This window comes from Colius striatus, chromosome 6, assembly GCF_028858725.1.
Source record: "Colius striatus isolate bColStr4 chromosome 6, bColStr4.1.hap1, whole genome shotgun sequence".
NCBI lineage: Eukaryota > Metazoa > Chordata > Aves > Coliiformes > Coliidae > Colius > Colius striatus.
In genome coordinates, this window is record NC_084764.1 from 6,129,392 (window position 1) to 6,142,591 (window position 13,200).

The 13,200-nt window shown below is 37.0% G+C and overlaps 1 protein-coding gene across 1 annotated transcript in view; it reads right to left on the bottom strand.

Moving 5' to 3' along the window:
* The window catches only part of MYBPC3 (myosin binding protein C3), a 60,938-nt gene that overhangs the window by 34,576 nt on the left and 13,162 nt on the right, over positions 1-13,200 (bottom strand). Inside the window, exons 6-15 of the mRNA XM_061997800.1 lie at positions 13,042-13,159; positions 11,684-11,732; positions 10,471-10,515; positions 8,151-8,207; positions 7,453-7,455; positions 3,262-3,285; positions 2,363-2,529; positions 1,247-1,379; positions 1,007-1,009; positions 464-588 (exon numbers count right to left, since the gene is read on the bottom strand). Coding sequence (XP_061853784.1) covers positions 464-588; positions 1,007-1,009; positions 1,247-1,379; positions 2,363-2,529; positions 3,262-3,285; positions 7,453-7,455; positions 8,151-8,207; positions 10,471-10,515; positions 11,684-11,732; positions 13,042-13,159 — 724 coding nt within the window. The remainder of the gene's footprint in view (positions 1-463; positions 589-1,006; positions 1,010-1,246; positions 1,380-2,362; positions 2,530-3,261; positions 3,286-7,452; positions 7,456-8,150; positions 8,208-10,470; positions 10,516-11,683; positions 11,733-13,041; positions 13,160-13,200) is intronic.

A 13,200-nucleotide genomic window follows, 5' to 3' on the forward strand; every position in this document is an offset into this window, starting at 1 on the left:
ATCAGTGTCATCAAGTCACTTTTTGGGTTTTGCTTCAGGAGACAGGATACAAACACAGGTTAATAAGTTTTCATACATATTCTGAAATTCTGAACTTGAAGGCATTAGTTTTCTGTACTGCTTGATCTGCTTATAGGGCTTGAGATGTTTATCTTGAGTGGAGTCAAATATTTCAAGTAAGTTTTTAGCTCTTTTGTTGGGGAAAATGTAAATCACTTTCTAAAAGCCAATTAATAGTAATTTCTACTGTGCTGTTTTCCCATGTTTTCTTAGTTGCAACTATAGGGAAAGATTTCCTTCATTTAACTGTAAGCAAAAGATCTCCTTTGATAGATGTTAGAATTGATTCACATTTCAAAATTTCCTTTCCTACCAGATAAACTAATCTGAGAGTAGAGAACATGCCAGTAATTCAATGCTGAATGTTAGGAAAGATCTCTTCCCTTTTGCTGCCATTGCTCACCTTTGACAAATAATTCTGTGAAGCTCTTCTCCTCCCCTACCACACATTCATATGCTGCATCATCAGCCAGGGAGCAGTGGTTTATGGTCAGTATTCTCTTATTCCCAATAGCCTCAAAAATATATCTGAAAAGAGAATCTAAATGTAATTATCGGAGGGCAACTCTTTTGGACTCGGCCTCTTCCCTTGCCTGGCGGAGAAGAAGGTTCCTACTACTTTTCTAACATCATTGGCAAGTTTTGTTAAGACTAATATCCCTGTATCAGTGACAACAGTAGTGTTTGAAAAACTAGGGTGGGACATTATGGAGAAGTCTTCACACAAGTGTGACACATATAAGCTCCTGTGAATGGTGGTGGGTGCTTTTCTAACATCTAGTCATACAACAAACCTGCCTACCATTACAAATGCTTTGTCATGTCTTCAGCAAAACATCCCTGGAAATGGGTTTGACAAACAAGCTACAGTGAAGTATATTCCATATCATGAGAAAGTAATTTTGAACCCTGGATGTAAAGATCAGAATATAATCTAAGGACTTACTTGCTAATTAGGTGAATGTGAGTGAGCATCCCGTTCGATGTGTAGATACGTAGAGCAGAGGGAAGAAAAATAAACACTCATGAGAACAGCAAACTGACCCCGAACCAAAGCACAATGTAGATTCTTTTTCATCTCCCATTTCTCTCTATTTTATTCTTATCTTTCTAAGAAAAGCTAGTTTGCCCATTTTATCCAAGCTGTAGCCCGTTCCTTTCTGAATTTCCCATATTTCTAGTTTACCTGCCGCTCACTTGGATCTCCTGTCCGTTCTTCAGCCATTTCACATCGTCATCTGGATTGGCAACTTCGACCATTAATTTAATCTTTTGCCCTTTATCCACTTGGTAAGCTGGGTCCAGTTTCTTGAGGAATGCTAAGATGAAGAATGATTTAAAAATAATATCTTAATCATTTTTATACTTAACATTCTTTTTTACAATCTTTGCCAGGAAAGGGAATCTTTTTGTTCTCTTTACTGTTGTTTACTGTCATCTTAAACTTTCTCCTCTTTGTGCATCTCTGTTTACATTTTTTCCATTTGTTTGTTCTTCATCATATTCTGTTTTATGCTTCTCCTTAACATAAATCATAGGTTGGAAGGGACCTTCAGAGATCATCTAGTCCAACTCACTGCAGAAGTAGGTCAACCTAGATTAGGTCGCATAGGAACATGTCCAGGCGTGTCTTGAAGACCTCCAAGGAAGGAGCCTCCACACCCTCCCTGGGCAGCCTGTGCCAGGGCTCCCTCACCCTTACAGTGAAGTAGGGTTTTTTTTGTATGTATGGAACTTTTTGTGTTCCAGCTTCGTCCTGTTGCTAGACACTATCGATAAAAGTGATGCCTCGACCTCCTGACACCCACCATTTAGATATTTGTAAATATGAATAGGATCCCGCCTCAGTCTCCTCTTCTCCAGACTAAACAGCCCCAGTTCCCGCAGCCTTTCCTCATATGAAAGACATTCCAGTTTCCTCATCATCTTGGTGGCCCTGTGCTGGACTCTCTCCAGAAGTTCTCTGTCCCTCTTGAGATAAGGAGCCCAGAACTGGACATAAGATGAAAAGTATCTTATAAGCATCTTATAAATAAGAAATCAGAATATTCTAAATCAGGTGTGAATATGGACTTCAACATCTCCTAAATAGTTACAGCAGGGGAAGTTGGATCTTTGAGCATAGCTTTTAATCTTTGCTAAACAGCATTTCACATATAAAGACTGTGTAACAATTGGAATAGGAAACTGTTACTTCTCATGCTTTTGCGTCTGTCTGCTACCCAGCTGATGTTAATATTTGCAGAACTCCCAAAGAAGAAGATATGGACACATACATTTGTAGTAAATACAGCTGGCTCACCTGTACTTTTTTTCTCTTCCTTCTTGATGCGTTTGAGGCGTTTCAGCATCCCACGCAAATCTGTGATGCCATACTGAAAGGCAATTTTCTCATATTCGGAAGGAGGAGCTTTCCTCAGGATTTCCCAGACATCAACATCAGATTGGGATTCAGGTTTTCCTTCGCCTCTGCAGAAAGGGGTTAGAGTTGCTGAATGCCACTAGTGAAAGGATTCAAAAACAGCCCTAGTTTTGGCAAGCTATGTATTGGCTTGATGGAGCCATTTCTTAACAAAGTATTTAGTAGTCTAACTTTTTGCTATGTTGTTACATCAAATAGTGAAATAAAACTGGTGACTGATTTTTCTTCTATTTAGATATACAAGGATTAAAATCCAATCACTGTCCTGAAGGGTTTGCTTTCTAATAGCCAAAGCAAATAAATATTAACTTCCCTTTAACGATGGGTAACAGAAACACAAGGAGATGTATTTTCTAGTGATGGTCATAAGGAAAACATGTGGTGAAGCAAGGAATTGAACTGATATCCTGAAAATGCCTTAGAAACCAGGCAGTTGGATGATGTTAATAAAAAAGAAATATTTTTCTACTCAGGACATTTTTTGTCCTTCACTAAAATGAATCACAGATTATGCAAATGTTTGTCATCTGTTGTAAAGACATTGTTGGCTGTAGTAATCCAGAAAACATAAAGACACAGAGACTGGTGAGGAGTGGTGAGCAGGGCAATATTTACAATGGACTACTTATTTTGTAGTTTAACCAAAGAAACAGTGATTATGGAAGAAGTAACCAAGTGACAGTTTTGGTTGTCTGGCTTTGGGAAAGGCATTTTTACTTCTGTCATCCTAGATTTCTTTATGATACCATCCATAGAAAAAGGAATCGCTGCAACCTTACCGATTCACTGAGCGCAAGAAGCTGCTGCACTCCCGAACGATGCAGAGAACCGTTTGGAAAGACGTGCAGCATCCCGAGGGGACAAGAAAGAGGACAGCATATGTTAATACAAAAGAACCATGAATGTCACCTTCACTTCTAGCAGAACAAGCCTGTGCTTCAGTAGCAGGGAGACGAAGGAGCTTTTGCACAAGCTCTGAAATAGGCTTAAGAAAAATGCTGTTCCCTGTCAAAACCAAACTCTCTCCCACACTTTGTACAGTTCCACTCTACAATTTGTTGTAAATGTAAGCACTTCTACTTATCCCTAATTATGAGCAATTGCTTTATAGGGAAACAAATACCTCTACTTTGCCCTTTCGTGATGGAGTTGTTGCCTGGCATAGTTTGTGTTTGGGTAAACAGAGAAAGGATGAAGGGAGTAAGATTTTCTTACAAATTTCTTTAGAAAAAGGAACTTCTTGTGGCTGTTGTGTCTAGTGCAGCAGAACACATCCTTATAATGAAGCCATGCTCAGTGGTAAACCTCAAAAGAACACAAGTTATGCAGTAGGTAATGCAGAGAAAAGAGGAAGATCATTGGACACATTTCTTTTCTTTTTCTTCTTCTTTTTTCTCCAGGAAAAGAACAGTGCTGTCAGTCTGTGAGAAATATTACTACTTAGAAAAGCATGTCTGTAGTCAGTCTAAGCAGCAGGTATAACCAAACATTGCTGGTACTCAGCACAAAAAAAGCTTACTTGTAATGAGAGTGCTTTGTTTATTAAAATACTGCAGTCCAGGCTCAGGATTTCCAGCACCCTTCTAGCTCTTGAACACAAAGGAAAGAGGATTTCAGCTCAGTGAGTTTGAGCTGAAACATGGTATGCAATATCTTCTATCTTTGGAGTGGTCTAGTATTCACTTAGCACTAAGACCTCACTAGCACTTATTATATTGATAGGTGTTATCTCAAGTTCAGAGTCCTGTAGTAAGTGCAGCTTTGTCATAATGGTGCATCAACATCACCCACAAATTTAATCAAGATTCTGCTTTTCTCTGTATCTGTCATTTAGTTTGTGCCAGCTAGAAGTGCTTTCTAGTTTTGGGTAGCAGAAGGCAAGTCAATTGAAATGATTTACCAAATAGATCGAGATATTTTTTTTAACATAAGCAATTCCTGGGCTGGTTGCCCAAGTCATATTAATGACCAACTTATTTCTAATCTCTAAGTACATGTAAATTGGAATAGATATTTAAGTACATAAAGCTAGGAATATATATTATTTCTAATTTGTGTTGAATTCTTTATACAATTAATGTTCTATGGAGCAAACCTTATCTTAAAAGGAAATATAAAGTCACGGGAGATAAGAATGACTTAGCAGTTTCAAGTAGTGTTATTTTCCTGCAGGGATTACGTAAATATTGCTGGTCTCTCTATCTGTCTGCTTACATATATGCTGATCTGGATATACTCCTTTATGGGAAACTTGGCAGGTAGGATTATTCATGGGGTTTTCAAAAATGTTTTTTAGGAGTAATCTTTAATTTTCACGAGAAAATTTTTCCAGTTTGAAAGCAATTCCACAGTTTAGTATATCTCACTATTAAGAAGACACTTCTGTTACTCAGTGTCATCTCATTGTTACACCTGGCAATACTGTTTTGGTGTATGCAACTTGAAATACAAGATATTTGACCATGAGCAAGAGTATAGTTTTTCCTTGGAAATACTGGTATTTTCATGCTTGTAAGCTGCATGGAAAATGGTACTAAAAGCTAAAGGTTGTAATTTGTGCAGTGGTTAACTGAGTTCTGAAAAAGAAAAGAATAAAATATCTTTTTCTGCTTCTGAGCAAAGGTCTTCCCATCCCAGTACTCCTTTTCACCATTTGGTATTTGTTGACACGTTCTCTTTGGTCCCATAAGGACACAGTTTTCACAGTTAGTCTGGACTCTTTCCCTACCAACAGGAACTAAACAATATATGAGAAATAAGAAAGCATGTGGACTCCTGAAGTTTCTCCCACCCTTACGTTACTCTCCCTTATGTTGGGGATGCTTATTCTGAGTAATCACCTCATAGGTTAACTATGCACTTGGGGGCATTAAGATGCAGCTTAGTGAACCTACTGTAAATGGAATATGCAGCTGATATGTTTTAAACATATGTGGAGGGGTTAAAAATAGTGGTGTACATCCCAGAGATGGTTCCTTCCTATCCCGTTACTGTCAACTGATTGGACCCTGTCAGCTGTCACCTCCTTCAAGGTCTCTGCTGACTGTCCCATTTAATAGTTCTGTGACAGCTGTTCCCTTCCTCTTCCCAATGACCTCTCCTTGGCCCATGACATCTGTATGTCAACACCAGTTAATTAAATTACAGCAATAGGAGATACAGTATTAAATGAAGCTCTCTCTATTCTAGTGGGAATGTTCATTACCTCTGGATTGAGGGGCACTTATAAATTTGGTGGGACTAAGCAGAAGTGGTAAAAGAATCATCTATTAGAATCTGCATAGTTCTTGAGAGTTCCTCAGCATGAGGTCCCTTTTTCTATTCTATGTTAAGGAAGAATATTTTATTCCATAAGAAGTTTTTATGCCTATCAATTCTTATTATTATAGAAGTGGTCTTCAACCTGTGGTGTGCAAAACCTGAAGGGTCCACAAATTACTTCCAAAGTGGCTGTGAAAAACAACTAGGAGCAGTGACTTTGTCAGCATCCTTACATTCACTAAACAGGGATTTGTAAGACAAGAAAGGTCAAAACCACTGATAAAATGCTGTGAAATTTATAAGCCTCTTCTAGTGAATGATATTTCTAGTCTAACAAAGAATGAACAGTTAAATCCACAAATTGAACACTTCTGAAAATACTGGAGATTTTTACTACTTTTTAGAGTTCTATTACTGCTCAAAATTAATTATGAAAGCAGAAGGGAAGCCACTAGGAGAAAGGCTCATAGTACTTCATTTCAGCTGGAGTCACTGTATGAAATTATGCCAGTATTTTCATATTGGCCTCCATTTGATTTTGTTACTTTACATTTGTACATGTGTACAACCACACCATTTGAGCTCTCAAACCTGTATAGTTTTGATTGCTGCCATTATTCAAAGGCACATTTTCCCTACTTTAAAATGTCAAAAAAATTCTAATGCACTTTTTGTTTCAGATTTTTCTGAGGTTCATGATGGAACAGAAAACTTTGGTCTCAGTGTGAGCTATAGAAAGTTTGCTAGGTGTACTTTCTATCTACCCCCTTAAGAACTCTGGTTATACTGTTACTGCAAAGGCAGAATTCACTTCTAGTTGCTCTGACATATTCTCTGCCTGTGGTATATTACAGGGCTCTGTATTACCTATGTGACCTTGTTTCCCTACCTGAAATTTGAGTGAATTAACCTGAGGGAAGTATGAGGCTATTGAGGCTTTATTGTCTTTTGACCCAAGTTACTTCAGACATCAACATGGCCCTGTGCTCTTTGTGAAGATAAAACATTCACATAATAATGATACCAATACCTGAGCAGAGACTAAACAGAGATTCACAACAATATTCACCCAAGTAGCTGATTGGGAAAATTTAAACTAAATAAATTTAGATTTCCAAAACATGAGTGTAATGACAAGTGTTTATAGTAACTTCAGGAGCTGGAAAGACAGAGTGAGTGGGAGCAGTGAACAGAAGGAAGGAGTAATGAGATGATAATGAACACTGGAAACTTCTCATGGAATAAAAGGAAATGTTTTGTAACAGAGAAGACTGTACATTTATAGAATAAGTGGCTACAGTAATATGTTCCCTTAACATGTTAAAGGATGGATGGATGGAAAAAAAACACTTCAACACACATTTGATAGGCATATAATACAAGTGATTTACTGTTCCTAGTTTCTATGCCAACAGGAATTTAAAGCTATAGATTATTGAGAAACTCTGGAAGTTCAAGGACAAATTAAAATAGCTTACAAAGGCAAATGATGGTGGAAAGCAAAGGACATTGAACGGTCTACCCTTAACTTCTGCTAATAGTTTAAAAGCATTTCTGCCTCCTAAATTGGTGGCTGATAATTTTCTTCAATACTGTCTAATTTTTATCATGCTCTAAACATAAGAAAGATAAAGATGCATGCATAATTTCAAACCAAATGGTTATGTTCTGACCCATACATTTATAATAAAATGAAATCGAAAACTTACTCTCTGTTGGAAATAGTGGAATCCAAAATATCCAGATTAAGATGAAAAAGAGAAAAACATAAATAGAGAGGTTATGAAAACAAGTGTGGCAAGGAAGGGTAGGAATGAGAGAGGAGATTCCACCAAAAAAGTGAAAGTAAAAGTGTGAAATAAGAACTAGAATCAGAAGAGTAAAAAAATATTTCTATAATATTTATACAACATAGAATGTGTTTTTATACACATGATAAGGAGCTCTCTAATATATAGTACATAGTTGTATAGTGTAAGAGTAATATTTAGAGGTCTAATATAAAAGCTTGTTCTCCCAGCTCTCTGATGGAAATTTATTGTGAATATTTAGGACACAAAGTTCTTAATAAGGCAGCAGTATGGACAGGTATTGTAAATGGTTGTTGTGATTTGGTTCCTTTAATGAAAAGTGCTGATGGAAGTATGTAATTACTCTAGTCCCAGACTTTTCTCTTACTCTTTTTTTTTCCCCCCTTACAGTATAAACCTAGTAGAAATGCAGCAATGGCTGAGTACCTGGGGAAGCTGCCATAATTACCTGTCATCCTTTTTCTAGTTAGTGCTACTTTAGGAAAACTACAAGGATTTTGTATTTATGAAACTTCCACTTAGTCTAGTTTTAGTGTTTTCAGAGTTCAACAGAAGCTGGTGACCTTATTTTTCTAAATCTGTGGATTTTTACTCACCTCTTTTTCAGTAGGGCACTAAAATTAAACTCTCCACCTTCTTCATGCCCCTCAGTACTGTGTAGTAACAGAAAACCATAATTAGTCTCAGAAGGAAATGTGAATAGCTTGTGATACTGTATCATTATGTAGATGATATATTTTTGGAGCACTTGTAGATGGATTTAACATGACTTAGAATGTGCACTGACATTGAAGGTGACTTAATGAGGCTCTTTGGTCTAATTGATCATATGGATTTAAGAAATATATTTAATGAGCTTATATTTTTTTCTGTACTAATTATGGAAAAAGTTGTACAGGGTATTAAGTTAGTGGTCATATTGGTCTGGAAAGTATTCATTATCATAGAGATGTTGCAGAGGTGTTCCTTTGGAATCATTAGTGCCTTTGGAAGCTATAGTTTCAGGAATGTGGATATTATTTACAGTGAGGGACAATATTTAAGTAATATTTCTGTGGGACACTTACAATCTAAAAGCACTTACCCTCACCCCCAGTATTATCCTTGCTGTAATTGTTCCTTAAGGCTCTTTGTGATTCCTGAACTTGTTATACTGAAAAAAGTGCCACATCATTTGGTGCTTGGGAGTTTTAGAGGAGGAATTCTGTGATCTGACTTTGATTCTGGGATGAGGTTCAATATGCAGTTTTTCAACAAGCATCATGGCAAGCAATGTTGTGATGAATTGATTCGTGAGAACAAGAAGCAACAAGCAGGAGTTTTTTGATGTGTAATTCTGTCTGTTACATACGGTGAACTCGGAATGCATGATGTTATTTTTGGTGTTCTGAATCAAATGTGGTTTAGCTGTGCTTCTGAACATTTGGAATATAGATCTACTCTGAACACTTAGTGTAACGTCACTAAAATCACATCTTTGGGTTTAATTCCTTAAAAAAAACGAAACAGTTCAGGGATTTGATGTAAAAGTATTGGGAGTTATACTGGATTTCATGACTACTGATTATTCAACTCAGCATAAAGAAAGGTCTTTTTTGCATTCAGACAGGGTTTGTAAAGTCAAAACAGATTTTCTTCATCTCTATCTCCCATCATCAATCTGTAGCTGCTCTTTGACACCTCTGTTGTCTTTAGTATAAGAATCTCATTATGCCAGCAACACCTTATTTAATCACTGGTTTATACACAGAAATTATTCTTTTCAGTTGCATTGGCAGCAACAGTAGCCCATAATGCTGCTGTCTCTATCAATACAAAGTGCTAGTTGCTTCAGAGAAAATCAGTCTGTAGAAGCACAAATCAGAATGTCAGAAAAACTCAATATTGCAGGATCAGATATTTTTAAAAGTAAGAAAACAGCCTCAACAGATAAAAGATGGATGTTTAAACAAAAGTGTTAATAAAATGGAAGAGAAACAAGTGACAAACTTCTTGTGCTGCTGGACAACGCAGGCTTAGAGAAAATAAGTACAAATTTTGAATCAGTGTAATTTTGAATTTGTTGTGAGAAAAAAATCTTATTAAGAAAGAACCATTTTTAGTTCTGTGTATACTTTCAGGATAGTACAGTACTGGAAAGGGTAATTTTCTAGTAGAATGCTCCAACAGAAAATTGTATTTTTGGCCACTTTGTTCAGAATATTTCAGTGTTTGCAGGCATAAAATGTGCACAAAAATCACTAGTATAATCCCTAATTTGAAAAGGGCTTATTGTGATCAAATCAAATTGTGATTATTGCTTTTGAGGTGATAGTGAAATCAGATTTTCAGGAAAGCCCAGCAATCAATGTTTAATTTTTCTCAAGAGTAAGGCCCTGATAATTGCTTTACTGTACACGGAGTCCAGTCTGATCTCAGAGTTCCTATTTTGTTATGGCTGAAGATGTTGGGAGCAAAAGGGATAGGGTGGGAAATGTAATGATACCAGGGTGTGCCAGGAAACAACAGATTCTCATATACAAGTATGTTGCTACGTTTCTGTGAGCAGTGGCAGTCTTAAGTCAGGATGTGCTCAGCAGAGGGGAAACCATGCAAAACAGAGAGGGCAGACATGCATAGAATTTGAAGTTAACTTCTAACACTGGTGAGAAGATACCACTTGCCAAACACATGCATTTTCTTGTAGATGATCTGCCTCTCGCTGGACCTTCACACCACTCCTTTCATTATTAGTATTCACATTACTACTTACTCGTGTGTATTTGTCTCATATAAATGCTACATACAATAAGTGATTATTTATTTGGAATTTAAGCTGCGGCTAGTTCTGTGGGGTTTTTAATTTTTATCTCTTCCTAAGCAGAGAGAGACAGTTCATTGTTAGACATAAATTTGTCTGCTGACACAGTTGGCTACCTGAGGAAGGCTGAAGTCATCCGTCTCCCCCCTCCTGCCAGGCTCCTGGGTAGGGTATCAAAGACAAAGCTTCAGATTTAAACAGTTCAGTTCAAAATTTGGCTCCATTCTTACAGAAGAAACTGAAAAAGCCTGAACAGCCTGAAGCTGCTCACTGGGCTCCACTCTGAACTGATTCTACATTCTTTCAGTTGTGCTAGCAAGAAGAGAAACTCTCAAAAGCTAATTTCACTGCAATTAAGTAACACAATGCAGCTATGCACTGAGTGTCCTCTATTTAATAGGCTGATGTGCTACCTAAAGGATTTGACTGAAGATAAATTCTGCAAGCCTCTTTTAGTTCTTTGTGATAAAATGTTTATTAAAAACCTCCTATAAAAATAGCACTTATGGGGAAATACTCAAGGAGTTGCCACAGATTATTTGTGTCCTGTGTTAGAGAAACAGATGTCTGTTGGAGTATTTTGGTCTGGTCATTTTGAAACATTACATGAAAATGGAAACTGAATTACATGAAGGGAGAAGAAATAGTCAACAGTGAGAAATCACCTTGTTAGTGGCTAAATGAAAAAAATAATCAACCAATTTGGTCAGTTTTCCTAATAGAAAAGAACATTATTCCATTAAGCTACATATGAATTCAGGCAGTGTTACAAATGTGGTGAGAATGGCCTTTTCAGCACCGGTGCAATATGTCTTTAATAGCTAAAACCTACATCTGTCTGAGGTTTTTATACACAGTATCACTGTCTTCTTTCACTTAATGTAATTATAGAACATGAAAACAAACACAATCAGAATGCTTGTATTAATGTTATCAGTGATATGCAGCTTACAGAGCTCACATTAGCAAACGTTAGTATTAAAGTACATGTAGCTCCTCAAGCCAGACCAAGTCAAGACTAGGCACCATACAGTCTTTCCTTCTCTATTAGTCTCTTTACTGGTAGAATTATATACATTGCATAATTGAAGACAAGCATGATTACTATGCTAGTACAAAGTCTTAATTCTCTTAGATGATTTCTAGGAGCTGTTTAGTATTTTAATAGTAGAAATATTTTCTTAATAGAAATATTTTCTCAGTAGACATCCCTATCTTTGTGCTTGTTTGTATGACAGCTTTGCTTTCAGCTCGTTTTGTCTAGGTAACTGAGGATTTCCACATGGAGGTATAATTTGAGCTACATAAGTTTCTACCATACATACTCACGTGCGTCGGAAGGCAGCGCGAATATCCAAGTCTCCGGGAATTGCTGCTTCTAATGTGGCAGAAAGTGGTGAATAAGAATGGGAGAGCAAATCAAAAGAATGCAAAAATGTAGTGCCCTTTCTAAAGCTTTCCCTTTGCAGACCTTTTTTTCCCCTAAAATTATTGTCTTGTAAACTATGATCTGTTACATATTGAAAGATTGAAGCATCCCATTTAAACACGTAGCCTTCACTAATTAGCTTTAATCACCCTGTATTTTGTGTATAACTTAGTTCTGTTTGATGCTTCATAATAGCCTGCAGCATGATGAACTCTCTTATCTCAATTCCCCTGATGGTAAATTTTAGTTTCAATGCTGGCTTCAAAGAGTATTTAAACCCTAGTGAGACAACTACTGGAAATCAACTGAGTATCATTACTAATAATAAACTGTAATCAGTTCATCAAGGATGTTGCATAGAGAGAACTTTATTTCTCTATTCTAAGCTTCTGATGGTATGAATAGGCATGTTGCTACTACTGGGAGAAATCTGTTGTTAGTGACAGCTCCTAGGTCCTACAGCCAATTAATGAAACTTCAAAAACGAGCACTGCTGATTGAGTAACTTCAGTGAACTTTTATCTTTGCTTGTTAGACTCCTTGGTTGCTGGATACAAATTCGTGTTGCAGTCCCTTCAACAGAATCTCTGAAACAGGAAATGCTCCAAACATTCAGCTCTGTCCAGTGGCCCATGCTTACACCGTTTTACCTAAACTCTTCCACACTAGGGAGAAATTGATGTTAAAATATACTTCTGTTCCAGTTGCTGATAAGCTTTTCAGTATAGCAGCTGTGGGAGTGGCACCATGTATTTTGTAAAATGAGTCATTTCATCTTAAAGCAATTTTAGATCACAAAGTACTTCTTGAATTTATCAGGAAGAAGGGAGCTGATAATAGCATCACTAGTCTAAATCTTTCAATTTCCTCCTCATTTTTTTTCTTTTCAGGTATCTCTTTTTAGCACTGAAATTTTGCCAAAATAAGGGAGAACCTCTATTTTAATCCAGTGGAATTAAGTATCATGAATGAGTTTGAAATAAGAACAAAGCCAGAGGTTGATTTGCATCTTTCTGTCTCTTTAAGAGCATCACAGTTCTGATTTGGGTGACATCCAACCATTACTTTTAATGCTCCATATCTCTGCCGTCCCAGTTCTCACCTGCAGGCTGCTGTAAATCTACCTATAGCTCTTTATGTCTATACTGCAGACCTGTGCTTGTCTAGTAGCCACTATGTACCAGCAAGAGTTAGTGGTGGTCATACAGGAAGGGGACAAAAAAAAAGGAAGAAACAAAGTGGCAGGAATTCATCTTACCATGGACTGTCAAGTTGAAATTAGAACTATCAAACTTGTCCTTGGTAGACACTTCACACCTGTACCCTCCTGCAAAAGTCATATTTGCTTCTATGATTTCCATTTCAAAGGTGTATACCTAGAACAGCCACCAACAATACAATTCATGGGTTACAAAAT